Source organism: Aspergillus japonicus, assembly GCF_003184785.1.
Source record: "Aspergillus japonicus CBS 114.51 unplaced genomic scaffold BO86scaffold_45, whole genome shotgun sequence".
Classification (NCBI taxonomy): Eukaryota; Fungi; Ascomycota; class Eurotiomycetes; order Eurotiales; family Aspergillaceae; genus Aspergillus; species Aspergillus japonicus.
In genome coordinates, this window is record NW_020291682.1 from 195305 (window position 1) to 218768 (window position 23464).

Consider the following 23464-nt stretch of genomic DNA (forward strand, 5'->3'; position numbering starts at 1 on the left):
CCCCCTCCCCCCCTCCTTCACCCTCGAATCCCTAGGTGCCAACATTTTTTGGGCGCACTTTGGCTTGAAGTAGGATAGTGGTGAGATGGCTAGAAGTCTCAGTATCTTCAAAAATGGTTTGGAGATTTGAGGCGGTAGCAGATAGCGGTACTTGCTGTTCGTCCTTTTCCATTCTCTGCCGGCCCAGTGATACGCGTGCCTGACTCACAGCGATTCCAGGAGATGATCTCTCGTATATACACTGCGACCTGGTCCTCCGTATCGTAGCGGGGCATAGCCGTTGCTAGAACTCAGGTTCCGGTAGTCTTGATGTAATCAATGGCCAACCCGACTCTTTACCCAGACGTGCACGATGTGAAGCATCTACTGACCCTTCCGCCCATGGGCTTCCATATAATCCATCTCTCTGCCTTGTCTGGGCCAATCTCTGTAGTCTCTTTGCATGGTTCCGTACGAGAGCATAGGTAGTGGGTTTGTACAGTACACATCACGATGGGCACCAATTGGAAGAAGAAGCTAGAACTGGGTTCCCTCCTAGCATTGACTACTAGTCTGGCGGACTGTGCCAATTGGGCGTCCTACCAATCTGTCAGTTGCTTTGACCTCCGGTAGTCCCTCCAAGCCCCTGCTAACCATCTGGTTGACTATCCAGCGGCCAGACATTCGCGCCCCAATCCTCGAGATCAGCTTGAAAAATGACAGCCTCATTAGCCCAGGGTATATCTTCATTGCCCCATACTTTGGCGACGTACCGGGGCCGTACATCTACGACACCAATGCTGTATGATTCTACGGCTCCCGTCTATCCCCCAAGCCCAGCCCTAATGCCAGCAGAATCTGATCTGGAGCGGCGCCGACGGCTCCACCACCGACATCTTCCAAGACCTGCACGCCTGCGCCTACAACGGATCCGACCACCTGTGCTACTTCCAAGGCACGCAGATCGGCGGCTACGCGCGCGGACAGCATGAGATCCTGGACAGCAGCTACCGCCCGGCGGCCACGGTGCGCAGCGGCAACGGGCTCGAGATGAGCGACATGCACGAATCCGCCGTCATCAACGGCACGAGCATGCTCATCCCCATCTACCAGCCGCGCACGACGAACCTAACAGCCTACAACGTCCCCGCCAACCCCGGGTGGGTGATCGACGGGGTCTTCCAAGAGATCGAGATCGCCACCGGCGCCGTGGTCTTCCAGTGGAGCAGCCTGGACCAGGGCATCACCCCGGCCGAATCCTACACGCCTCCCGGCCTGAACCCGGTCGTAGGCAACGGCACCAGCAACGCGACCGCCTGGGACTACTTCCACATCAACTCGATCGACAAGAACGCCGCAGGCGACTACCTCATCTCCGCGCGGCACACCAGCGGGATCTACAAGCTCTCCGGCGCCACGGGCGCAGTGCTGTGGCGCCTCGGCGGCAAGCAGTCGACGTTCACGCAGACGAACTACAACTTCTCGTCGCAGCACGACGCGCGCTTCCTGGCCGAGAACGCGACCACCACCGTGCTGTCGCTCTTCGACAACGGCAGCGACAACTACCGCAACACCTCCGCCACCTCGGCGGGGATGGTCGTCGCCCTCGACCACACCACCAACGCCTCCACCCTGCTGCGGCGCTACGACGCCCCGGCCCCCGGCATCCGGGCCTGGAGCCAGGGCAGCTGCCAGATCTTGTCGTCGGGGAATGCCTTCGTCGGGTGGGGCAGCACCCCGGCCTTCTCGGAGCATCTCGCGGACGGCACCCCCGTGTTCTTTGCCGCGGTGGCCGACGAGCATTCCATGAATTACCGTGCGTATAAGGCGGATTGGTCGGCCGTGCCCAGCGAGCCCCCCGCGCTGAGGGTGTATAGTCCTGCGGCTGGGGCTGGGGCGGGGCCGACGACCTTCTGGATGAGTTGGAATGGGGCGACGGGGGTGGATCATTGGAATATCTATGCGTCGGCGGCGGGGGCGCCGGAGCAGGTGGTGCGGTTGGGCACGGCGGGGAGTGGCGGGTTTCAGACGGCGTTTACGAGTTCGGCGTACCATCCCAAGGCGTTTGTGGAAGCGGTGGGGGGGGATGGGACCAGTTTGGCGAATTCGTCGACGGTGGATGTCTCTTCGACGTTGCCGGGTTGATTAGGGTTGGTGGGGAGAGAAAGCAGTTGAATGCTGTCGGTGTAGAAGTCGATGTTCCAGTGTGATGTTCTCGATTTCTGGATTTGTATGTCAACTGCACTTGGTCGTCAATGCATTATGTGTTTCAATACTGGTTCTGTCAATTCTAGGTGGGCATTGCATTGTCGGCGCAATTCACGGACAGGTACTGGACTGTACCCATTCTCCCATTTCCGCGCTCGTGAGGGCTTCCAGCCCTGCGCTTGACAACAATGCTATATTGTGGTACTGGGAAGCTTGCAACTGTCTGGATGAAAGTATCCATTGAGTGCATACCTACCCAACCCACCTAGGCTGGACACCTTGGTCTAATCATGGTGGACCAATCAAAAGTTGCATTTATTTGGAAGGGTTTGTCCGTATCACTGAACTGACAATCAATTCTATTGATAGCTTCCAACAGCAAGGCACCGATGTCAGATCTCAAATGTGGTGATCTTGTATTCAGGAGCAATCCGCTCTTTGTTCTCTCTCGGGTTGTTTATAGGACGACTGTCTTGGAACAAATCCTACTCAATGTTATCACGGGTAGATCCGCAATCAGCCAATGGAATGTGTCCGGGATGGGAACAAATGTCTTTACCAGAGACTATAGTGTACCCCTTGAGGTCATCACATGTCTTACCCTGCCCTGTGGAACCAGTTTGTAGTGAGATCAAATCTAGCTATCCCTATTTCCACCCAGTCGATGACCACCCACTGGTTGGTCCGGAATGACCGGCCCAACTGTCGTGTGAAGTGTGCGTCCTGGTTTTGAAAGCTGGAACTGAATGCTTCGCAACCAGGATCAAAATGCAAGTCTCCGTCAAAGCTTTATGGTGCTGGAAACCCACGTAAATGGCAGATAAAGCTCTCAGGCCTGCTGGAAGATAGATAAAGACTGTGCTTTAATTACTAGCAGTAACTCCTCACCATCAACCCACATTAACACCGTCAACAATGCGATCTTGGGGGTATACTGAGAGAATCCAGTTGCTTTGTTGTATGGAACAAAAGCTCACAGATCCAACCTCCATGCCCTCAGCAAGGTTATAAATATACCTCATACAGCCTCTCAACCATGGGCATCCCTTGCCACAACATCAGTCTCAGTGACAGCAACTCAGACTCCTACACGCACCACTCCCTCGCAAGATCCACCAAGCAACCACCCCCAACACAATGGCAATGACCATCCCACCCGAGGCCGCGAACCTCCCCGACGGATGGACACTCACGCCCGTCCCGGTGGGCCCGGATACCCCATTCTCGGCCCACGGGAAGCACGAAGAGTTCTCGCACGCCACGTGGTACATCATGGGCCCCTGCCGCCAGACCCGGTGCGTGGGCACGATGGTCCAGTACCTGATCCCGCAGGTCCTGCGGCTGCCCGGCGAGAGCTGGGAGGCGGAGTGCCTGGGGATGCTGGTCTGGTTCGGGCTGCCGGCCGTGCACTGGACCTTCCAGACGACGAAGCCCGCGTACGGCGTCGTGCGCGCGGGGACCGAGACGCAGCTGTACCGTGAGGTGGTCGGGGAGGTGCCGGCGCTGCGCCCGCCCGTCCAGGATGCCACCTTCCCCAAGGGCGAGCCCCCGCGCACGATCTACCGCTACGAGTTCCGGGGCCGCAAGACCTTGGACTGGATCGCGGACGAACCGCTCATCGCGCAGTGGACCCGGATGGTCGAGAACGACCCCTCCTTTACGCCGGACCTCGGGTCGCTGATCAGTTGCGCCATCGAGCCGCCGCAGAAGGAGCCTCCGCGCCTCCCGGAGTTCAAGCCCGTCAATTTGCTTTCCGGGATAGATCACGTCCGATGTTTGGCGATTGCCGAGGCCATTGATGCGGCGTACAAGACTGCGGGGGCAAAGGCTGCTGATGCTGCTGCTGGTGCTGCTGGTGCTGCTGGTGTTGATGTCAGTAGTGCTGATGGGGCTGATACCAAGGGTACCAATAAGCCTTGATCCTTGATGATGATTAAAGCTACAGTTCTTGACTTTGTGCTGCTTGTTCTTACCGGGATTCCATAAAATTCATTCCTACTGCTTGACTTATATTCCTTATCGTTTATCGTTTATCGCTTATCGCTTATCGCCTACCGTCCACCGCTTATCTCCGTTGTCGGACCGGATCAACCGTCCAGCCGGCTATCCTTGCATTCTGGCACCAAACAATAATAAATCTCTCTCCACAACCAACCCATAAGCATAATCAAACATCCGAGTACCATCCCGTCATCGATGGTCGCCGCGACATCATCTCCTCCCCGGTCCATCCGGCGTGCCGGGAATCATGACACAGAAAGAGAGGATCGCGTGGATGAGACCACGGCTCTTCTCCCGCCCAGCAGCCGTACCGACGCCGAGCCGGACCAAGAGGAAGATAAGCCTTTGCCCCAGGCCCAGATTCTCCTGCTGTGCTACGCCCGGGTCATCGAGCCGCTCGCCTTCTTCTCGATCTTCCCCTACGTCAGCCAGATGGTGCAAGACAACGGGGGCGTGGCCGACGCCGACGTCGGCTTCTACAGCGGGCTCATCGAGTCCCTCTTCTCGCTCACGCAGGCCATCATCATGATCTTCTGGGGCCGGGCGGCCGACCGCTTCGGCCGGAAACCCGTGCTGGTCTTCTCCCTGTTCGGCGTGACGGTGGCGACGGGCCTCTTTGGGCTGGCCCAGACGATCCCGCAGATGATCCTCTTCCGGTGCCTGGCGGGCGTCTTCGCGGGCACCATCGTCACCATCCGCACCATGGTGGCCGAGCACAGCACGCGCCAGACGCAGGCCCGCGCCTTCAGCTGGTTCGCCTTCAGCGGCAACCTGGGTATCTTCCTGGGGCCCCTGCTGGGCGGGAGCCTGGCCGATCCCGTCCGCCAGTACCCGGGGGTCTTCGGGTCGGTGCGCTTCTTCGCCGACTACCCGTACGCGCTGTCGAGCCTGGTGGTGGCGATGGTCGGCGCGACCGCGGCGATCTCCAGCGCGCTCTTCGTGCAGGAAACCCTCCCGAGGGAACCCCCGGCCTCCGCCGACCGTGAGGAAGCCGGCGAGTCGGCCGGCCGCGCCATCATCCGCGCGGAGCTCTCGACGTGGGACCTGCTCCAAGCCCCCGGGGTGGGGGTGGTCATCTACACGTACGGGCACATCATGGTGCTGGCGTTCGCGTACACGGCGATCGTCCCGGTGTTCTGGTTCACGCCGCCCCGGCTGGGCGGGTACGGCTTCACGCCGCGCCAGATCTCGCTGCTGATGGGGCTGAACGGCGCCGCGCAGGCGGCCTGGCTGCTGCTGGTCTTCCCGCCGCTGCAGAAGCGCCTCGGCTCCAACGGGGTCATCCGGCTGTGCGCCTACGCCTACCCGTTCTTCTTCCTGGCCTGCCCGGCGGGCAACGTGCTCCTGCGCGTCGGCACCGACGCCGCCGTCACGGTCTTCTGGGTCTTCGTCCCCATCACCCTGGTGCTGGGCTGCGGCGTCAGCATGAGCTTCACGGCCATCCAGCTCGCGCTGAACGACATCGCCCCGTCCCCGCGCGTGCTGGGCACGCTGAACGCGCTCGCGTTGACCGGGGTCAGCGGGCTGCGCGCGTTCAACCCGGCGCTGTTTACGACGCTGTTTGCCCTGGGCGCCCGGTCGCAGTTGGCGGGCGGGTATGCGATCTGGGTGTTGATGGTCGTGCTGGCGCTGGGGCTGTCGGTCGCGGCGCGAGGGTTGCCGGAGCCGCAGGAGGCGCGCAAGCGGGATGCGCCGCGGTGATAGTGGAGACACTGAGATATCTCGACGTAGCCCGGCCTGGTGAAGAGATAGGATATAGACATGAAGGGAAAGACAGACGCCCTGCCAGGATGTCTCACAATATCAAGTATAAGGAGACGCAGCTCTTCAACGCAACCTAATCATGTGACAGCTTTCGTAAATCACCCTCGTATGAGCCCATGTAGCCTGCAGACCAACACCAGTCAACCACCCAGCAACTACACCAAACCAAACCCAATCAACCCCCCTCAATCCTCCTCCAGGCTGTAAGCTGTAACAACAATCCCAAATTAAGTTTCATGGATCCTCCTTAATCTAAAACCCGGCCCGCCCAGGCCCCACGCGCGCAATAGTCTAATGGCTTGGGCCCCTGCCGCTAGTCTAGCCCTGAAGGCACAGCCATCGGTCCAACTGACACAAAGCCAACGCTTTGTGCAGCAGGTGGGTGAGTCAAATCCCAGGGAATCCAGGGAGCAACTTGAGTCAGACTATTGACGGGTAAATCCCCATCCCAACCAGTTTCAGCTGTCTGTCAGACTGTCCGACTGTCTCAGTGCCCACGCGGACCACGCGCGAAATCGTGCACAGAATCTGGCCCCCAAAGTTGCGCCCCACTGCGCCTCGCTCGCATGTCAATATCGTAATTTGTCAGTGAACATGTCTTACTTGGCGCTTGGCTTTGGGCTTGGCCGTGCTGGACCGGCTGATAGGCTGGAGTGTACATGTACTGTACGACCACATGGGCTGGACAGCGCTAATGTATCTTCACGTCTGGGAGTTAGTCTAGGGGCTAAAGGTGCAGGAATTATAGGAGAACCCTTAGACCCTGACCCTGACCCTGACCCTGAATCTCGGAGCCCTGAAGACTTAAGTGCTCCGCTGCCCCCCCCCCCCCCCCCCCATCGCCTTCCTGCACATAACTTTCCTCTTAAAATCAAATTTCCACTTCCATACTCCCTTTGTTTTTATTTTATTTTTTCTTTTCTCTATTCTAACCGATTCTTGATCCCAGGGATGATGGCTCTCTAATACTTGACCTTGAGACCCCCACCCCATGCCCATCAATTAGGGCCTACACCACTCCACTACCCTATACACCACAAACCCAAACAAACCAACCCTAACCCCGTCCCCCCCAGAATGAACCCCACCAGCACAGACGGCAACTGCAGCGCCAACAGCGCCAACAACGCAACCTGCCTGACCTCGACCTACGGCAACTGCTGCTCGGCCAAAGGCTACTGCGGCTCGACCAGCGCCTACTGCGGCGCGGGCTGCCAGCCGGGGTACGGCAAATGCCACGACGCGTCCGTCCAAGAGATCAGCAGCACGGGCTCCTGCGGCGAGACGGCCACCAGCAACACCACGTGTCTGGGGAGCGCGTACGGCGACTGCTGCTCGGGGCTGGGGTACTGCGGCGGGAATAGTAGTTATTGTGGGGTGGGGTGTCAGTCGTTGTATGGGAGTTGCAGGATCAGCAGCGGGGCGTCGACGACGGGGGGTACGGCGACGACGACGACGAGGACCAGCACGGGGATCGGGGCAACGGGCACAGCCACGCAAGCGATCTCCACGGACGGATCCTGCAGCAAGGCAGTCACCTGTCTCGGGAGTGAATGGGGCGACTGCTGCTCCGGCCATGGCTGGTGCGGTGGGAATGCCAGTTACTGTGGGGTCGGCTGTCAGCCGGAGTTTGGGCGGTGTAGTACGGCCCAGGTAGAAGGGCTGGGGAAAGGCGCCATCGCGGGAATCAGTGTCGGTGCGGCGGTGGGGGTTTTGCTGGTCGTGCTGGGGTTGGGGGCTTGGTTCTGCAGGCGCAGGAAGACGGGGAGGAGGTATACGGCTGTGGTGCCGGGTAAGGGGGTTGCGGATGGGGATGGGGATGGGGATGGGAGTTCTCTGGGTCTGGGGCTGGGGCAGGGGCAGGGCCCCGTGGAGATGGCGGCTGCGACTCCTGGACCAGGTGGACCACCGTTTGCGGTCGAGATCGGGCAGTCGAGGAAAGTGCCGGTGGAGATTGGGCAGGCGGATGTGACTTATACGAATGAGTTGGAGGGGCGGGGGAGAGGTGCGGTGGGGATGCCGGTGGAGTTGCCAGCGGAGCATCGGCTTCGGTGATACTGCTGTTGGGCTTATAGGCTCACATTAGCTGTACAGTATAGGTTTTATGCTGGGTGAGGCGGGGCTGTCTATAATCTGCGGACTGGGATTCGTGTCATGCCCTGAGCTGTGCAGCACACGGCAGCTTGTGGTAGAGCACTGTGCAAGTCACTTCAAGTTGATGGATTCTCGAGGTCTAGAGGTGGTGGCTGGGATATCTTCAACCAGGATAATGAATACTTCCATGCTATCAACAGACGTTTGGCAGAGCTATGGGTCTAAGGTGAAAGCAAAGCCAGGCACAAGTGCTCCGTCTGGGACAACCACAGACAATCTGACAAAATTGGAGGCAAAGAAAATCAATCATACTCTCATCAAAATCCCTACGTGCACATTCCAGCCAATATATACAAGAACAAGAACCCGCCATCACCAGTCCTCACTACGCTTCACTCGGACTAAACCGACTCCACGACCGGATCCGCTTCCCAAAGATATAGAACAGAATCGGCACCGGGAACAAGATGGCCGTCAAGCATCCCAGCAGCGTCATCGCCCAGTTGACCCCCAGGTTGTGGAACTATCCCCAAGTCAGCTCAGTTCATGCGTGAAGAGTGAGAACGCAACGTACCATGGGCAACGCAAACATGGGAAACCCCGCCCCAAGCCCCGACCGGAAGAAGCAGTTGGCTGCGATGGCCGAGTTGGAGTTGACGCCGTAGCAGTCGATGATATAATTCAGGCCCTAACCGCGCATGCCATTAGTTGATTGACGCGCGAATACCACGGGCAAGGAGACAGATGCCATACCTGCATGAAAATCAACAAGATCCCCGCGCCCAGGAAGCCCCCCGAAATGGCCTGGGGCACCCAGGAGATCGACGGATTGGACGTCCACCCGAACCAGAACATGCCCGCCGGCAACAACACCCCCCCGATCATCATGGGAATCAGCCGCTCTTCGGGGACAATATGCCCCTTGCGGCGGAGGACGGCCTGGAACCGGGTCTTCGTAAATGTGATAATGATCCCGCACCCGACCAGGACGCCGCACGTCACCGCGACGAACGGCAACGCCCCGACGCCCTCATTCCACCCGCGCATCTCCTGGAAGGCGATCGGATAGGCCTCGAAGCACAGATACAGGAACCCATAGATAAAGCCCATGTACAGCGTGATCAGCAGCAGGATCGGCTCGAGGAACAGCATGTGGATCGGCCGCACGAGGTACCGGTGCGCGATACTCCTCAGATCGACCGGCTCTTCCTCCGCGCGCGCATGCAGCGCCCAGTTGCGCGTCTCGTGGCGCCGCCGCCGCGCGCGGCGCTGCAGCAGCACCGGCGCGAAGGTCTCGGGCACCATCAGGAAGCCCACACCGCCAAAAAAGAAGGCCATGATCGCGGTGATGTACTCGGTCCAGCGCCACCCGAGATGCGACATGGTGATGAACCCGCCGACGATGGGGCCCGCCACGGGGCCCACGAACGTGCTGCCCGCGAAGACGGCCATGGCGATGCCGCGCTCCACCGGATCGAAGAAATCGGCCAGCATGCCGCCCACGATGGCCAGCGGGGCGCTGGCGAACAACCCCCCCAGAAACCGGCACACGAAGATCGTCTGCAGGTTCTGGGCCACTGCCACGGGGATTTGGAAGATGGCGAAGATGAAGAAGCCCACGAACAGCGGGGCCTTGCGCCCGTACAGTTCGGACAGCGGGCCAAACGCTAGCGGGCCGAAGCTGTACCCCAGCACGAACAGGCTGGTCCCCAGGATCATCACTTCCTCGGACACCCCGAATTGCTCCGCCGTGACCGCCGCCGCGGCGCTGAAGACGGACGAGGCGAATGTCACGGAGACGGTCATCAGACCCAGAATGATCGTGATGGTCCATTTGCGGAGTTCCGACCAATTGGGGGGATATTCCTGAATTCGATTCGTCAGAACTCTCTCCAGAACGCCAGAGAAGTTCGACACAACAAGACAATAACATACCGGATCATCCGGCCCGTCCCAGTCCACGATGTTCGGATCTTTCCCAGCCTCGGCCGAAGGCTCTACATTCTGTTTCTCGACATCATCATGCACCACGGTACTGGACGCGCTCGAGTGGCTCGGCCGATGCTCCGACCGCTCCGGGGACGGAGACGGGGGGTAGGTCGGTGCGGGTGCGTGTGCGGGTGCGGTTGCGGTTCTTTCCACCATGGCCAGTGCTGCAACGATGTGGCCTGAAAGAGTCAGATGTGTTGCATGATGTGTGCCTCGTCTCTGTTCTTAAGTACACCCCGGCTCTCCTCATGTAAAACCATCCCTCAGGATTGTGAGCCTCGTTGGAGGGGCAGAGAAACGTCATAACAGATCGGGTATCGGCTGCGGGTGGCAAGCAATGGTCCCCAATGTTGACACCGAACAAAGCCACGCGACGGTGGGTGCAAAGAAGCATTGTGAACCGGGTAAACACATGTGTGTGTAAGCAATGACCCGGCTTTGACATCATTCAGGTACCCCCAGGTGCAGAGCAGCGCAGTGCAGTGCCTGAGCTGTGTTGTGTTGTGTTTGTGAATCGAGTTGCTGATTCATTGGTGGTCGAGACGGTGGAGTGCCGGTTATCCGGACCTGGTCTTGTTCCAGAACGCGACTGGCTGCATCATAGCCACGTTTGGGCGTGAATGGACCAGTATACCCCAGTGATTGATTGAGAGTATGCTCGCATCGGTGTTTATGAATCATGGGAGACGAGCTGCGCTCGCTGATAGGACACCTTCTCCTTACCCAACCCTGATCTCGTCAGTATCGACGCCCGGTTCGTGAGTAACTGTAGTAGACGTACCTGGAGAGTTGAACGAATATTGCCTGCCTAAATACCGTATGTCATCTCAAGGTTGCACTACCATTAGTTGATTGTTTCTTTCGGATGGCCATGACTTTCTTCAGTCAAGCAAGCTGTATGCGTCAGCCGGTAAGCCGAGTCGGTGGATGAGGGAGGTTCTGTTAATTCTGTTAATGTATCCAACCCGCGGGCTCGCGGATTTGGAGGGCAAGATCGACAGGTGGCTTTCCCTTAAGCAACAACACGATCTGCCTCGTCTTTCAAGGACAATCCCGTCTTGGCGAGCTTGTCAGGCTACGGTAAGCGAATTGTACAGAAGATGACATACAAAATTCTTCACAAGAAGGTCTTCATTTGTACTGAGTATGGGACAATTCGGGGTCCAAATGCCGGAGCACAAAGCTCGGTCTGCCATCTAAGCGTTCTTTCGTTGCCCAAAAGGTATCACAATATGGTTCAAAAAAGCTTCCAAAACAGCGCTAGAAATCCAAGCTCAAATCAACTGCCAGAAAGTAAACCCGAAAATAAGAAAAAGAAAACAAAAAAAAAAAAAACATCATCTAGGGGGTATTCCTCGAAGCAATGCAATCTAACGGTGTATCGGTCGCAAATCAACAAGTGGTGACGTCATCACTAACAGTCTCGCATCGTCTCCAGGCAGTCGCGGTCGCGCAGGTAGAGGTCGATTCCGACGTCGACGCAGACCTCGCGCAGCGGTTCAGCCATCTCATACACCCGTGGCCGGATAAATCGCTCGCCCATGGAGTCGGACGCCTGGTAGCCAGACGCCTCTTCATCCTCCTCGTCGTGGAAGAAGCCCTCAATATCGAGTCGCTTCAGGCTGGTGAATTGGGTCTTGCGTTTCTGGAGGACCGACTCGAGCTGTCCCACCAGCATGGGCAGCGAATTCTCTTTGCATCCTTCCACATACAAGGCTTCCAGGGATGGCGGGAGGATATCGGTGAGGGGACACGATGGGTCCAGCTGGTAGCGAATGTCGAGCAGATTAGGCAGGCGGATGCGGAGTTCCTTGAGCGAGGTGTACTCGGTCAACGGACCAAACCATTCATCATGTGTCTCGTTTGCCCCGGCGACGGTGAAGGGCAGATGGGTGCCCCCATGGTCAAGCCAGAGACTTTGCAAACAATGTTTGCTCGTATCCAGCGACCGGTAGAATGAAGAAGGTCGGTAACCCTCCGAGAGAAGGTGTGAGTCGGAGTGCTGGTACTTGAACGACTTCAGAGAAGAGCAGGAGGTGATCAGGCTCTCCATGCCCTTGGAACCACTGCTCGTGCGGAGAGTAATCTCGGAGATGGATGAGGAGCCGACTACAGGTTCGTACTCAGGGTCTGCGGTCTCCGACTCGCTTTCTTCTGACCGCGTAGTTTCAACAACAGAGTCGGCGGTAAAGGTCCGCATCGATGGTAATTGAAAGAATGGGAGGATTTGTGAAGGCATGAAGCTCCCTCGGCTATCCTCGTCATCTGGCAAATGGCTGAGAGATGCATTCCGCAGCACACGGAAGGCAGGTTGAACGTGGAATGGCCTCTCTCCCTTCACAGCTCTCTGCATCATGCGATCCAGGTAGATGTTGTTCTTCGGATAGACCAGTCGAAGTTGTCTGAGGTTACCCACCAGGGGCAGGAGAAGCGCAATCCAGGCTTCCTCGACTCCGTTCGCGAGGTCCTGAGACCATCGTTCTTGTTCCTCTTCGGAATGGCTGAAGCCTCCAGACAAGTTCATGAAGGGTGTTAAATCTGTATCGGCAAACGGAGTAGAGGAGTACTCCGTTCGGGACTGCCAGTCATGAAAGTCCAATGAGCGAACAGCCCGAGCCAGCTCGGGACGACGGAGCAGCGCTTCTAGGAAAGAATGTAGTTGAGCGCAGCTCTTCAGACTAGCAGTTCGATAGAGCAAGCGTCGAAACAACTCGTGGAATTGACGGGATACAAAGAGGAGATTGTAGCGGTCGCGGTGATCTTCCACAAACTCCCCAACCAGGAGGAGTATATCATTGGGAAGTACGAAAGTCATGGTGAGCGAGCAAAATCAATTGCTAGGCTAAGAGCAGAACAAACCCCCCGGTCTGGCAAGAAGCAGCATAAGGGACATCCACCGGAGGCCTGGGCCATTTTAAAGGAGGTCGCCGCCGCACGCTGATAACCTAAGATAGCGGCGGTGATTGATTGAATTTTTCCACTTTTTTTTTTCTCGTGGAGTTCCACAATCTCTTCAGTTCAAACTTTACCATATGGAGATAAAACCAGGCGATCCATTGCGGGCCTGCGAGCGGAAAGGGCGGAGGAGAGCCTGAAGGGCTGGGTGGATCGTCATTGGGGATCGGTTGACCTGCTGCATCCATGGTTCCAGTGATCGAGAAGAGTTCCGTAAAAAGGCCTTTTTCTGGTCCATGTAGGGTAGGCGCACAGAGTCGTCTGTTCCGGCCACAAAACACAAGGCACTGTTGCTCCTACTGCAGAGCTCCCGCTGCATAATTATGCATGATGATGATGGCTTGCTGCGGTGGAGTGCCTGGAGAGACAACCTTTCCCAAGCGAGTAGGACAACCGAGACGAGGCTGTTCGAATATCGGCAACCCGCGCTCAGCGAGAAGGGCTCGAGCCTCGCAGTAGTTCTAATTACCCGACGGCCTTCTATCCGCTGTCGCCACCGCAGGACGCCAGGGAAGGCTTGGTGGAGTCCTGATGAGCACAGGCTTCCAACGGGCGCGGGGGATGAGGAAGTGATGCGGATGGAGGTGGTTAACGGGTCACTGCGAGGTAAGACAAGGGACTTTGGTCTTTTCTCTCCCGCGCTATTCTCCATATTGGTGATGTTATCAGGCAGGGACAGTTCATAAAGTTGAAGGAAGTATCAAGAAGATCCCGAACCAGAGCCGATGCGGGGAGAAATCGCATTCTGCCCCTCGTTTGGCCGCCCTGTGTAAGGTGCATCAGGTCTCCAACAAAGTCAATGCAGACCTACGGGCTCTGAAAAGCCGTGCTCGTGCTTTGAAAGCACAAATGATTCGGCTGACCAACGGGAGAGCGGTGTTAATCATGCAGATCAACGCTTCATGTTGCGGTCTCATTTCTATCATCGCTATCAGTATTTCATACACTACCCATCGCTAAAAGTACTACTGATCACCTCAGTCGTAGCAGAGCTCAATAAGGCACGATAAAGGACCAGCATCAGGACCAGTAGTTACTGTTCGTTTGTCGAAGTCTCATCATTCACGACGGTTGCCTGTCGAAACTGGGACCATCGATGCGACACTATGCGCAGGATATCAAATGTGGGGAGAAATCAGCAAGCTTCGCAGAGGAAGCGAGTGGGTGGGAAATCCAGTCACTAAAAGGTCTCGATAGAAGAGACTCGAGAGGCTGAATGATCGTACCTAGTATCCTTACTGCTGTAGTGAGTGTACATAGTTGAGCAAGATGTTCTCCACTAACAGTCTACTGGACTGGTTTTTGATACACTGCAAAGAAGGTCTCGTGACAAGCTGTCCTGAGCCAATTCTTTCTCCTGCAATATGTGGAGCATCCGCGTGTAAGTGCACTGCACTGAAGACAAAGTCATGCATAACAGCTGCTGCTTATGGCCCGTTTCGAGTTCCTGAAGAGCGAATACTAGTGCGAACTACCGCGTCCATGGTCCATGGCATGCATTCAACCAGATCGGAGCATGCGTGTCACAATCATATTGACTGCTTCATCTGCCCTGGGATTGATGCCGTCAAGGCAACAGAAACACCGAGAGCCATGGTAGCTGAACTACCCACCCACTATGACCAAGCAACGGCCCGAGGCATCCTCACTACTGACACAGATGGCCATCCCATGCCTCTACCTTCAAAGCCAGACATCAGACAAGCCATCAAACACATCAGCAAAGCTCTGCACAATCTCGCCCCGTAGTGAGCCCACAAACTCTGCCAAAACAGTCACCATCAAAAGCGAAAAATGATATTCAATCGAACGCCTTATTCCAGAAGAGAAATAGAAAGACAAATAACGTAAATGCAAAAGTATTGGGTGAAACCCCCCTCGCTTCTTCAACGCCCATCCCATCCGACGAACCTCCACGCGATCAACCCTTTTATCCCTGCCTTATCCTTCCTCCCAAAGTCCATCAACGTCTTTGTTTGCGGTCTGCGTTCAGACAGGTGCATAGTTTGTATGCCTTGTTCCCATCAGGTGAAGATCTTTCGATTCTGGTTTGGTATATGTAAAATGGGAAAGAAAAGGATCGGATCGCGTTCCCCCTTGTGGTAGGTAGGTAGGTATCAACGGATTCGGATGGATTGATGGGAAAGAACCACCGCCCGCCCGCGTCTATATCTTACCGTAGGCCGAGGTCCGTCATCTCGACGTTGTCGGCGGAGCCCATCCAGAGGATATTGTTGCATCTAGATTGAGTGGTAGAAGGTTAGTGACTGTTGGAGAAGAGGACTGCTTTGGTTGGTGTGGGTTCGAGGGTGTCGCCGTCCAAGGGATTAACTCCTCCCGAGTCCAAGCAACAGCTCATACGCACCTGATCAGCACCAGACCCAGAGTTCCCGTGTTCTTGCCGTCAATGAACTCTTCCGTATCCCGCAGCAGCACGTTCATGTACGAGTCGATGCTCTCCAGCTTGCCCTTGTACTCCGTTTGGCCCCATTTCAGGCGGATGACGACCTCTTCGCCGACCCTATGTCCAGGAACAAATGGTTAGACCCTGCATCACTCAAGTGGGGTAATTTTTCGAAATGAAAGAGAAAAAGCTTGCGCGGTTGATGCGAAGAGTAGGTGGGGGGGGGAGCTCGAGACGGAAAGACGGTCGACGGGGACTCGCATACCTAGCTTGGAGGAAAGGGCGGGGGTTGACGGGGTTGAACTGTAGACACAAAAGTCAGCACTGCGTTTCAATGAGACTGGCTCTTCTTGAGGGTGATAGGGGAGAGCTTTGGGGGAAAGGAACGCGCTGCGTACACTCATATCGGCGGAATCTGATCGGATGCTAGCTGTTTGACAAGCTCGGGATTGAGACGGCGGACCGGGGTGTGAAGTCTCGCGGCAGAAAAAAATGTATCTCAGCGCGGAGAAGAAATGCAAGGGTCCCGGTGAGAGGTCGAGGACGAGGTTGGTTGAATGTTCCGGAGGATTGGGAGGTGAAGATGTCGAGCGACTGATCGCGGTGTCGCCAAGTTGACGGCCGCCGGGCTGGAGACACCGCGAAAATGTGATGCGGCTGTCGGAGCCAATCAGAGAGCTAGACACGCTCACCGCTTTCCCGGGCATCGCAGTATCGCTTCCAACCTTCAAGTTCTGCTGCTTAATCCTCCCTCCAGGCTGTGAAGCTTGGTAAAGAGTTAGTACATATTTATAGGCATCAAGTGGCAAGCATAGCTTTTATTATTAATGCCGTACGATCACTGACTATAAGTCAAGCATCGCAGAAAATACGGGCATGACGACACCGAATGTCAAATATTACGTTGAGCACAGCTAAAACGCCGCAAATGTACACGAGAGAACAGAAAAACCTATGATTCCCCCCCAATCAAGGTCGTAAAAGTCCTCTAAGATCTTCCCACCGTCCAGGAGATCTCCTTGATGGAGACCTCATCGCCGGCCTTCTCGTCGTAGTCATACCACTCCTCGGACAAATCAATGTCGGTGAACGGAGTGTTCGACTCGACACCCTTCGCCAGCCACTCGCCCTGGTAGTCAATCGCATTAGCTTTTCCCAACTTAGAACCTCCCCGAGAGATAATAGACAACAGACAAGGGCCAAAGACTGGCGGACACTTACATCGGCCTTGAACTCGGTAAACTCCAGACCGCGGCAGTCGATGTCGATCACCTTCTGGCCGGTGCGCTTGTCATTCGCCTCGTAGGCCTTGGGCCCCGCGATGATGGAGGCAGAGTGAGTTTTCTTTTGCGTAGGAGCACAGGCAGATTAGTGATCCTTTCGGAGGTCGTGAACGGCGGAAGGCAAGCAAGGATCCTCACCTGGCAGAGCTTGCATTTCCACACAAAGTTGGCCTCGCCCCGGCTCCCGGGGATTTCGTGCTGCTCCTGATCGTCCTGTGAGCGGGTGCTATTTTTTCCCTTGAAGAAGTTGGGGATGGACTTACGAAGCGGGTGAAGCTGACCGGGTTGGGGTGAACCTCACGGCAGCCCGTGCATTGGACCTTGAAGGTGTAGTAGTAAGGCTCCTCCTCGGTATCCTTGGGACGGAGCTCGTTGACTCTGTGGTTTTACGTGAGTTAGCTGCTACGGTTTAGGCCATGTTGACGCATGCATAAACAAAGTGCTGTGTTGCGTCAGGTGCGGGGAAGAGGCTTAAGTCATGCAGAGTGGCAGAAAAAAAAAAGGCATGAGAACCTTGAGGGCGAGACCCGCAGGCGGCCTTGGTGTGGAAGATCGAATCACTAACTTACCCGTTGAGTTCTGCGGAGAGAATCAAGGACAGCATTTTGTTGGATGTTCCTGGTTGTGTTGTTTGTGCTGTGTTGGGCAGATCGCTGGGGAAGGACGACGAAGTCATACAGGTCTGGTGCGGGGCCACACTTCGGCAGACGATGCTGCCGCCTTCGCCGCCTTGACATCATTTTTCTCGTCGCTGGCCTCCTGGTTGACAATCGCATACAATCATTTGCCTACGTTTGCTCTGAGTATCTTGGGGGAAAAAAAAACTGAGAATGGAATTTCTCGGGATATATACAACAACGCCAAAACATGCCAGGTCGCAACCGCTGCAATAGCAAACCCGAAACTGCAAAAACAAACGAGAAAACTATTTACATCAGACCCCAAATCGGGAGGCCGATCTCCGAGGATAAATTACAGACATCTTATTCGAAAATCATATCCTTACAGCCGGCTAGCCTGCTGGTCCTGACCCAGCGGCTTCGTGGTAAAGGCGCCAAAGAAGGCATTGAGGGCGTCAACCGTGCCACTGCCCTCCACCAATTGGACAGTGCAGGCAATGTGGCTGTCAGGACGAGTGACGACAACACCACCGACCTCGGGGTCAAATCCAAGCTTTTCGTGAGCGGCAAACTTGGCGTGAGGAACCCGGACGTCGGGAAGGTCGTCGGCGTAGATGTGGTGGTGGTAATCCCGCAGGATCTTGGGCACAGCCGCCATGTCGACCTTGTTCTTCTCGTCGGCATAGATCACACACAGGGAGAAGAGCTTGGAGTGAGGGAGGTGGCGCTCGAAGAAGGAAACATCGGCGATGTCGCTTCTGCGGTACACCGACAGGAAAGAGCGCTCCTTCTCCAGGTTGGCGGCGAAGTCCGCGATGGCCTTGTTGGTCTTGGCCTGCTTACCGGCGAAGACGAAGATACGGAAGGCACCGTTGGCGGGGATCTCTTGTTCCAACTCCACGAAGTTGGCATCCGCCAAGCGGGTGACGGTGCTGGGAGTGAAAGCACGACCAGGGGTCAGCTTCACGCCAGGGATGTTGAAGAGAGGAGACTGGGCGGGGTGAGTCTCGTCCCAGGTGAAGACATTGGACTTGTAAGCAACGCCATAGCCACTGGTGAACTCGCAAGACTCCTTGAAAGTCTTGACGAAGGGATCCTCCTCGGCATTGGCCGCAGCGGCGTTGTGGCTGGCCTCGCCGACTTCGCCAGCAGTAGGGCGACGCTTGGAGAACAAGGCAGCGTACTTGTTATCGAAGCTCAGGAGAGTCTCGGCGATGTCCTTGCGCTCGCTCTCATACGTCTTGAGGATCTCGCGCTTAGCCAGTCCGGACTCAACGGCGTGGATCTTCCAAGCCATGTTAAGCGCATCGTGGAAGGCCGTGTTCATGCCCTGGCCGGCCTTGGGGCTGTGAGTGTGGCAGGCATCACCGCCCATGAACACCCGCTCGTCCAAGGTGTACCGTTCCGAGATACCCTGACCGATAGGGTAGACAGAGTACCATTCCACGCGGTCCCACTCCACCCAGTAGGGCTTCAAGATCTTCTTCGCGGTCTCCTGCACTTCCTCGGCGGTGGCAGTCTTGCGGGGGTTGAAATCGGGATCGGTCGACGAGGCGATCTGGACGTAGAGGCGAACCATATTGTCTTCACGGGGGATAACCATGATAGAACCGGCATCGGAGTGGATTGTGCACTTGGTCTGAAGATTGCGATGCCATGTTAGCAAATGCCATTTTCCGCGGCTCGGATGTGATGCGACAGCTTACCTCGATATCAGGGAAGTTAGTTCTCACGACACCATCCATGACACCCCAGACGTAGGAAATCGGATCCTTGTGGTGGATCTGGATGCCCAGCTCCTGTCTGACAAAGCTGCGAGCACCTTCACCACTGAAGAGGTACTTGCTGCGGACGGTCTTGATGACATTGGTGTCGATGCACTTCAGCTGGACCTCGACGGGGTAGGTCTCGTCCAGACCGTCGTTCTTGAAGCCAACGATGGTCCAGGGTCTATCGACGGTGGTACCAGCCTTCTGGATCTCGTCGAGGAAGACGCGCTCGATCTTACCCTGGTGGACGAGGGTGGTGAAAGGGTATCTGGTGTCGATGAAGCGCGGGCAGCTGGGCCAGCTTCCAGTGCGGTGGATTCCTTGGTCGCCGGGGAGAGGATCCCAGAAAGCGACATCGTAGACCTTGGCGGGCTCATAGGCCATAATCTGGCGCTTCAAGCCCAGGTTGCGGAGGATCTCAGTCGAGCGGGGCTGGATTCCGTCGGCGCGGCCAGTGGCGGTAGGTACCGGACGGTTATCGATGTGCTTAACCTTGTAGCCCCAACGAGACATGCACAGCGACAAGAGAATGCCAACGGGGCCAGCGCCCACGATGACGATGTCATACTTTTCTTGCGATTGAGTCATGATGCTGTGCGACAGAGAACCTGTGTGTGGTAAAGTGGTTGTAGGATAAGAAGAGTGCGTAATCCGGATATCAAGGGTTAGGATTCACGACCATCAGCCACAAGAAAAAATGAGTGGAGAGTGATGAAGAGGTAGAGATAAGATGTGAGTGTTGAGCTGATGATGATACAAGAAAAAAAACCAATTGTACGACATGAGGATGATGGGAGGTATAAATAATATTGATTTGATTGAAAAGCTGAAGACAAGGTCCCACCGGATTGCATACAGGCGGCAAGCAACGGAGTTGTAGGACGGCATTTCAGTGTGGGCTAGATTGTGGAGGAGCCTGGGGGGGAAAGGGGGGGGGGGTTGAATGGCGACCGAACTGCACTGTGGCCGGGGAGGGTCTTCGGCCTTTAGCCTTCAGAGAATTGAGTAAGATTGTGGGACACTGCACTGAAACTTACAACCTGAGTAAGACCATTGGAGGATTGCGGGGAGGTCACTGGGATTGCCGGTCTGCGATCCGAGCCTCCGCACTCTGGGAACGGCTAGCACTTCGGCAGGTGGAGGCCACGGCACGTGATGCTGCTCCTCGGCAGCCTCTCCCGGGATTTCCTCTCTCAATCCCTTGGATCTGATTGGTTTAAGTCGTGCCGAACGCCGAACCGTTCACGGAGTTAAGGTACTAAACCCAGTTAACCTAAAGAGTATGAGTAGGTAAGGTACCTACCTAGTTAATTTCCATATAGGGATTCGGTTAATGTCCTCGCTTCGAGGCTCAGTCTGGCTCCCTATATCAGGAATTGTCTATGACGAGAATCACAAAGGCAGAATTGATTTGTAGCTGATCCCCCAGCATCATTAGGAGCATCAGCATATCACAAAGTTATGAACGTCCACGGCATAATTTCCAATTTGGGGCACAACCAGTTGCCTAGCAGATATCTCCGACTCTGCCGACCACAACCCGGCAATTTACTCCGAGATTCGCTTCCCCTGGACTCGCCTACCGACTCCAATGCCTTGAGCTCTGGCCCGACGGACTCGGGCCCCAGATCAACGGTAGATCTTGACCCCATGGGATATATACCCGGTACTTTGGAGGAGGGCCAATAGCAGGTGCCTGATAGACTATGTTTAACTCAGCTGGCGACTAGTACCAGGTATTGAGTCCATCTGGCTAGGCTGCGATTCGCAGTCCTGCCTCAGGCACCCAACAGGTAATGCATGTTTGTGCTAGCAATCCATGCTATACAGCAGCAATCATAATTGGCCGAGTTAGGATCATAAAAAAGGCGATATCCCCACTTCATTACTGATCCGATGTTTGGTCTCGGGGTTTATCGACTCAAGATCATACAAGACAATTGCGTTAACTCATAGATAGTACATGGTTTGTTCTGACTTTACTCATGTAGCGGGTAGATCAACGCTCTATCGTCATATTTGAATGATTTAGGAGGGAACGGAGAGGATAAGGATTATGCTCTACACTGCATCATGTTGCTCAATACTCAGCTCCCGGGACTCGCATATACAACAAGAAAGTGTAGGGCAGGCAAGAACTGTGTCCTAACTCATCCATTGCTTCAACCTGAAGTGTATGTTCAACAAAAATCTGGGGCCCATCACAGGCAGCGGTAGGATCATAACACAAGCCTCATTACTATCATCTACTTAGCATCAGAACAATCAGGACTAGGCAGTCTCAATTGCAACTCTCCAGATTTTCAACCTTATGTGTTCTTACCTTAGCCTATTCAGACTATTGTCCTCCATCAATAATAGCTATTCCCTTATCCCAGCCTAGGTGGGGCGACTCCCCCACCTTAGCTAGTAAAATTATAGAAGTAATATAATCATTGTCCTACATATTATTACATTCACTATATAACACATTTGTTATTGATGACAATAGAACAATAAGGATATGTATGACTGATACCCTCCAGTATCTGATCTCCCAGTTCTCCCCCTCCAACAGATTCCTATCTTCTGCTTGACCTTATTCCTTGACATACTCACATGTTGCTGTCTCTTCTACTCGCCCTCGTCTTCCAATCCTTGGTTTCAACTATCTCATCTAGCGAATATCCTTGATCACAATTCTCAAAATAAGCGACCGGATTCGCCCACAGTACACCATGTTCCAGTCACAGTAAGTACACAGATCAACTGGCTCTGGTTTCTGAAAGACTGATGTCAGAGATAGGGACCTGACTTACGACGACATCGCCAAACTCAATCCCTTTTACGAACCATTCATGAAGTTCTGGACGGGCTCTCCAACTAGTGATACGGCCGTTCCATTCGATGCTCAGTCATCCGCCTCGTCGGAGTACATTCCCGTTGGAATCGAATCAGATCTGTCACCTCCGTCGCCCGTAAGGCACCAGTCCGAGTTTGATGACACAGTCTGTGTGCTGGAGGCGCCGGGCTTGACACTGCACAATGGCCGTGGACATCAAATCGGCTACCACCCATACTCCGAGCCCGAAGTCAGCCAGACGGTCCTGATGAGGCTCAGTCCTAGCCCTCAGCTGTCTCCGACTGCCCCAGACCTAACTGGTGTTTCGCTGGTTGGTAACCCCTTGAGCGGAAGCAAGCCGTCACACAAGAAGCTTTTCGGCGAGAACGGCTGGCTGGGGAGCAACGCAGATCTCAGAGAATTGGCGGGTGACAACCACAAGTCTTTCGGCTTGCGCAGATTGGGGAAAAAATTCAAGATGCATGTGGAAGACCTGGTGGAAGACCTGGTAAGTAGACCACCGCGTTCCGATGGAAGACCATGTCCTGACATCTCCTTTGAACAGACCGGTGACCTTTTCAAGGTCAACCTTGGCATCCATTCCTCCGGGCCGATCCCAGAGAGGTATGGACCTGCACGGACTGTGCCGGTTTCGCTGGATGCTCCGACCCAGGCAAGATTGTACTCGCAATTGGAGGTCATGATCTGCGTCGTTGCCAACCGGTTCCTCGTCGAACAACACAATCGAGGTCTGCTTTCTGGGGAATCCATTTCCAAGGTCACCAACTACTGGGCTGCGAAGAATCGACCACGAGTCGTGGAGTTTCACTATGATCAAGCCACCCAGCGCCAGTTGATCTTGTCAAACCTTCGGACTGTTCAATTCAACGGATGTAGCGCGACCAACCCAGTCCAGCTGAGAACGAACCTGAACAACTGGAAAGCGATCGGAAAAGAGATGAGCGTTCGCACTTTCTGCGCCCCGGACAGCGCGATTCGTAAGCAGATGTATGACATCCATAAGCTTCTTGAGATGCTCGGAGCACCCCTGGATACGATGCGTGAGTTTGAGGAGTTGCAGATGCAGGCTTTGTTGCTGATGAAGCGCGGCTGAGTCGCCAGAATATACTTACTGCAGTGGGAGAAACGGGCCTACACTGGCTCTTACTGGCTCGATCTATGTCTTTTGCCTTTCATTTCCGCGGAAATATTATTGTCTTCATGTCTCCTTGCGATAACGGAGTTGTTAAGCGTATCGAATGATAGTCTAGAAAATCCATCAATTTCTCCGCCTTTTTCATCCGTCACGCGCGGAATTCTTGGCCGAATGAACGGATTGCCATCATGTGCGGATCAGGGTCATTGCATAATCGGGGGGATCCTAGCTCAGACGAATAACGACTTCAAATGACCAACGTGGCTTCTGCGTGACTGCTGTCATACTCGAGATGATGAGGTGGCAGTTGCGGTCGGCGGTGGTGGTTGTGGTTGTTGTGGTTGTTGTTTGCATGGATGGATGGATGGATGGATGGTTTTCTTTCACGTGGGGTCGACGTCATCCTCTCTTCTTCCTCCGC

At 55.3% G+C, this 23464-nt stretch overlaps 9 protein-coding genes across 9 annotated transcripts; 6 read left to right on the plus strand and 3 right to left on the minus strand.

Moving 5' to 3' along the window:
- Window positions 1-492: 492 nt before the first annotated feature.
- On the plus strand, window positions 493-2124 carry BO86DRAFT_436040 (arylsulfotransferase family protein; the record flags this gene model as incomplete). Its single annotated transcript, XM_025675993.1, has 3 exons — window positions 493-588; window positions 653-781; window positions 835-2124. The coding sequence occupies 3 exons, from the start codon at window positions 493-495 to the stop codon at window positions 2122-2124; spliced, it is 1515 nt and encodes a 504-aa protein (XP_025525374.1).
- A 1200-nt stretch (window positions 2125-3324) lies between these two features.
- On the plus strand, window positions 3325-4107 carry BO86DRAFT_401834 (uncharacterized protein; the record flags this gene model as incomplete). Its single annotated transcript, XM_025673804.1, has 1 exon — window positions 3325-4107. The coding sequence occupies one exon, from the start codon at window positions 3325-3327 to the stop codon at window positions 4105-4107; it is 783 nt and encodes a 260-aa protein (XP_025525375.1).
- Window positions 4108-4159: 52 nt separating this feature from the next.
- On the plus strand, window positions 4160-6024 carry BO86DRAFT_152397 (MFS transporter). The gene has a single exon (XM_025666323.1). The coding sequence runs from the start codon at window positions 4384-4386 to the stop codon at window positions 5887-5889; it is 1506 nt and encodes a 501-aa protein (XP_025525376.1). The 5' UTR covers window positions 4160-4383; the 3' UTR covers window positions 5890-6024.
- A 581-nt stretch (window positions 6025-6605) lies between these two features.
- On the plus strand, window positions 6606-8117 carry BO86DRAFT_152427 (uncharacterized protein). The gene is made up of 2 exons (XM_025666325.1): window positions 6606-6613; window positions 6902-8117. The coding sequence occupies exon 2, from the start codon at window positions 7030-7032 to the stop codon at window positions 8005-8007; it is 978 nt and encodes a 325-aa protein (XP_025525377.1). The 5' UTR covers window positions 6606-6613; window positions 6902-7029; the 3' UTR covers window positions 8008-8117.
- Window positions 8118-8213: 96 nt separating this feature from the next.
- On the minus strand, window positions 8214-10335 carry BO86DRAFT_152405 (MFS transporter). Its single transcript, XM_025666324.1, has 3 exons — window positions 8800-10335; window positions 8621-8734; window positions 8214-8569 (listed from the first exon to the last, which is right to left on the minus strand). The coding sequence occupies exons 1-3, from the start codon at window positions 10189-10191 to the stop codon at window positions 8432-8434; spliced, it is 1644 nt and encodes a 547-aa protein (XP_025525378.1). The 5' UTR covers window positions 10192-10335; the 3' UTR covers window positions 8214-8431.
- Window positions 10336-11428: 1093 nt separating this feature from the next.
- BO86DRAFT_343339 (uncharacterized protein) lies at window positions 11429-12850 on the minus strand (the record flags this gene model as incomplete). Its single annotated transcript, XM_025669144.1, has 1 exon — window positions 11429-12850. One exon carries the CDS (start codon window positions 12848-12850, stop codon window positions 11450-11452), a length of 1401 nt encoding a protein of 466 aa, XP_025525379.1. The 3' UTR covers window positions 11429-11449.
- Window positions 12851-14219: 1369 nt separating this feature from the next.
- Window positions 14220-14961, plus strand: BO86DRAFT_152451 (uncharacterized protein). The gene has a single exon (XM_025666326.1). The coding sequence runs from the start codon at window positions 14260-14262 to the stop codon at window positions 14737-14739; it is 480 nt and encodes a 159-aa protein (XP_025525380.1). The 5' UTR covers window positions 14220-14259; the 3' UTR covers window positions 14740-14961.
- Window positions 14962-15163: 202 nt separating this feature from the next.
- Window positions 15164-19654, minus strand: BO86DRAFT_420817 (putative FAD monooxygenase; the record flags this gene model as incomplete). Its single annotated transcript, XM_025675233.1, has 9 exons — window positions 15164-15230; window positions 15356-15511; window positions 16087-16088; window positions 16398-16523; window positions 16616-16738; window positions 16816-16890; window positions 16941-17055; window positions 17684-18936; window positions 19004-19654. The coding sequence occupies 9 exons, from the start codon at window positions 19652-19654 to the stop codon at window positions 15164-15166; spliced, it is 2568 nt and encodes an 855-aa protein (XP_025525381.1).
- Window positions 19655-21576: 1922 nt separating this feature from the next.
- On the plus strand, window positions 21577-23376 carry BO86DRAFT_391033 (uncharacterized protein). The gene is made up of 2 exons (XM_025672515.1): window positions 21577-22935; window positions 23021-23376. Exons 1-2 carry the CDS (start codon window positions 21904-21906, stop codon window positions 23123-23125), a joined length of 1137 nt encoding a protein of 378 aa, XP_025525382.1. The 5' UTR covers window positions 21577-21903; the 3' UTR covers window positions 23126-23376.
- Window positions 23377-23464: the final 88 nt, after the last annotated feature.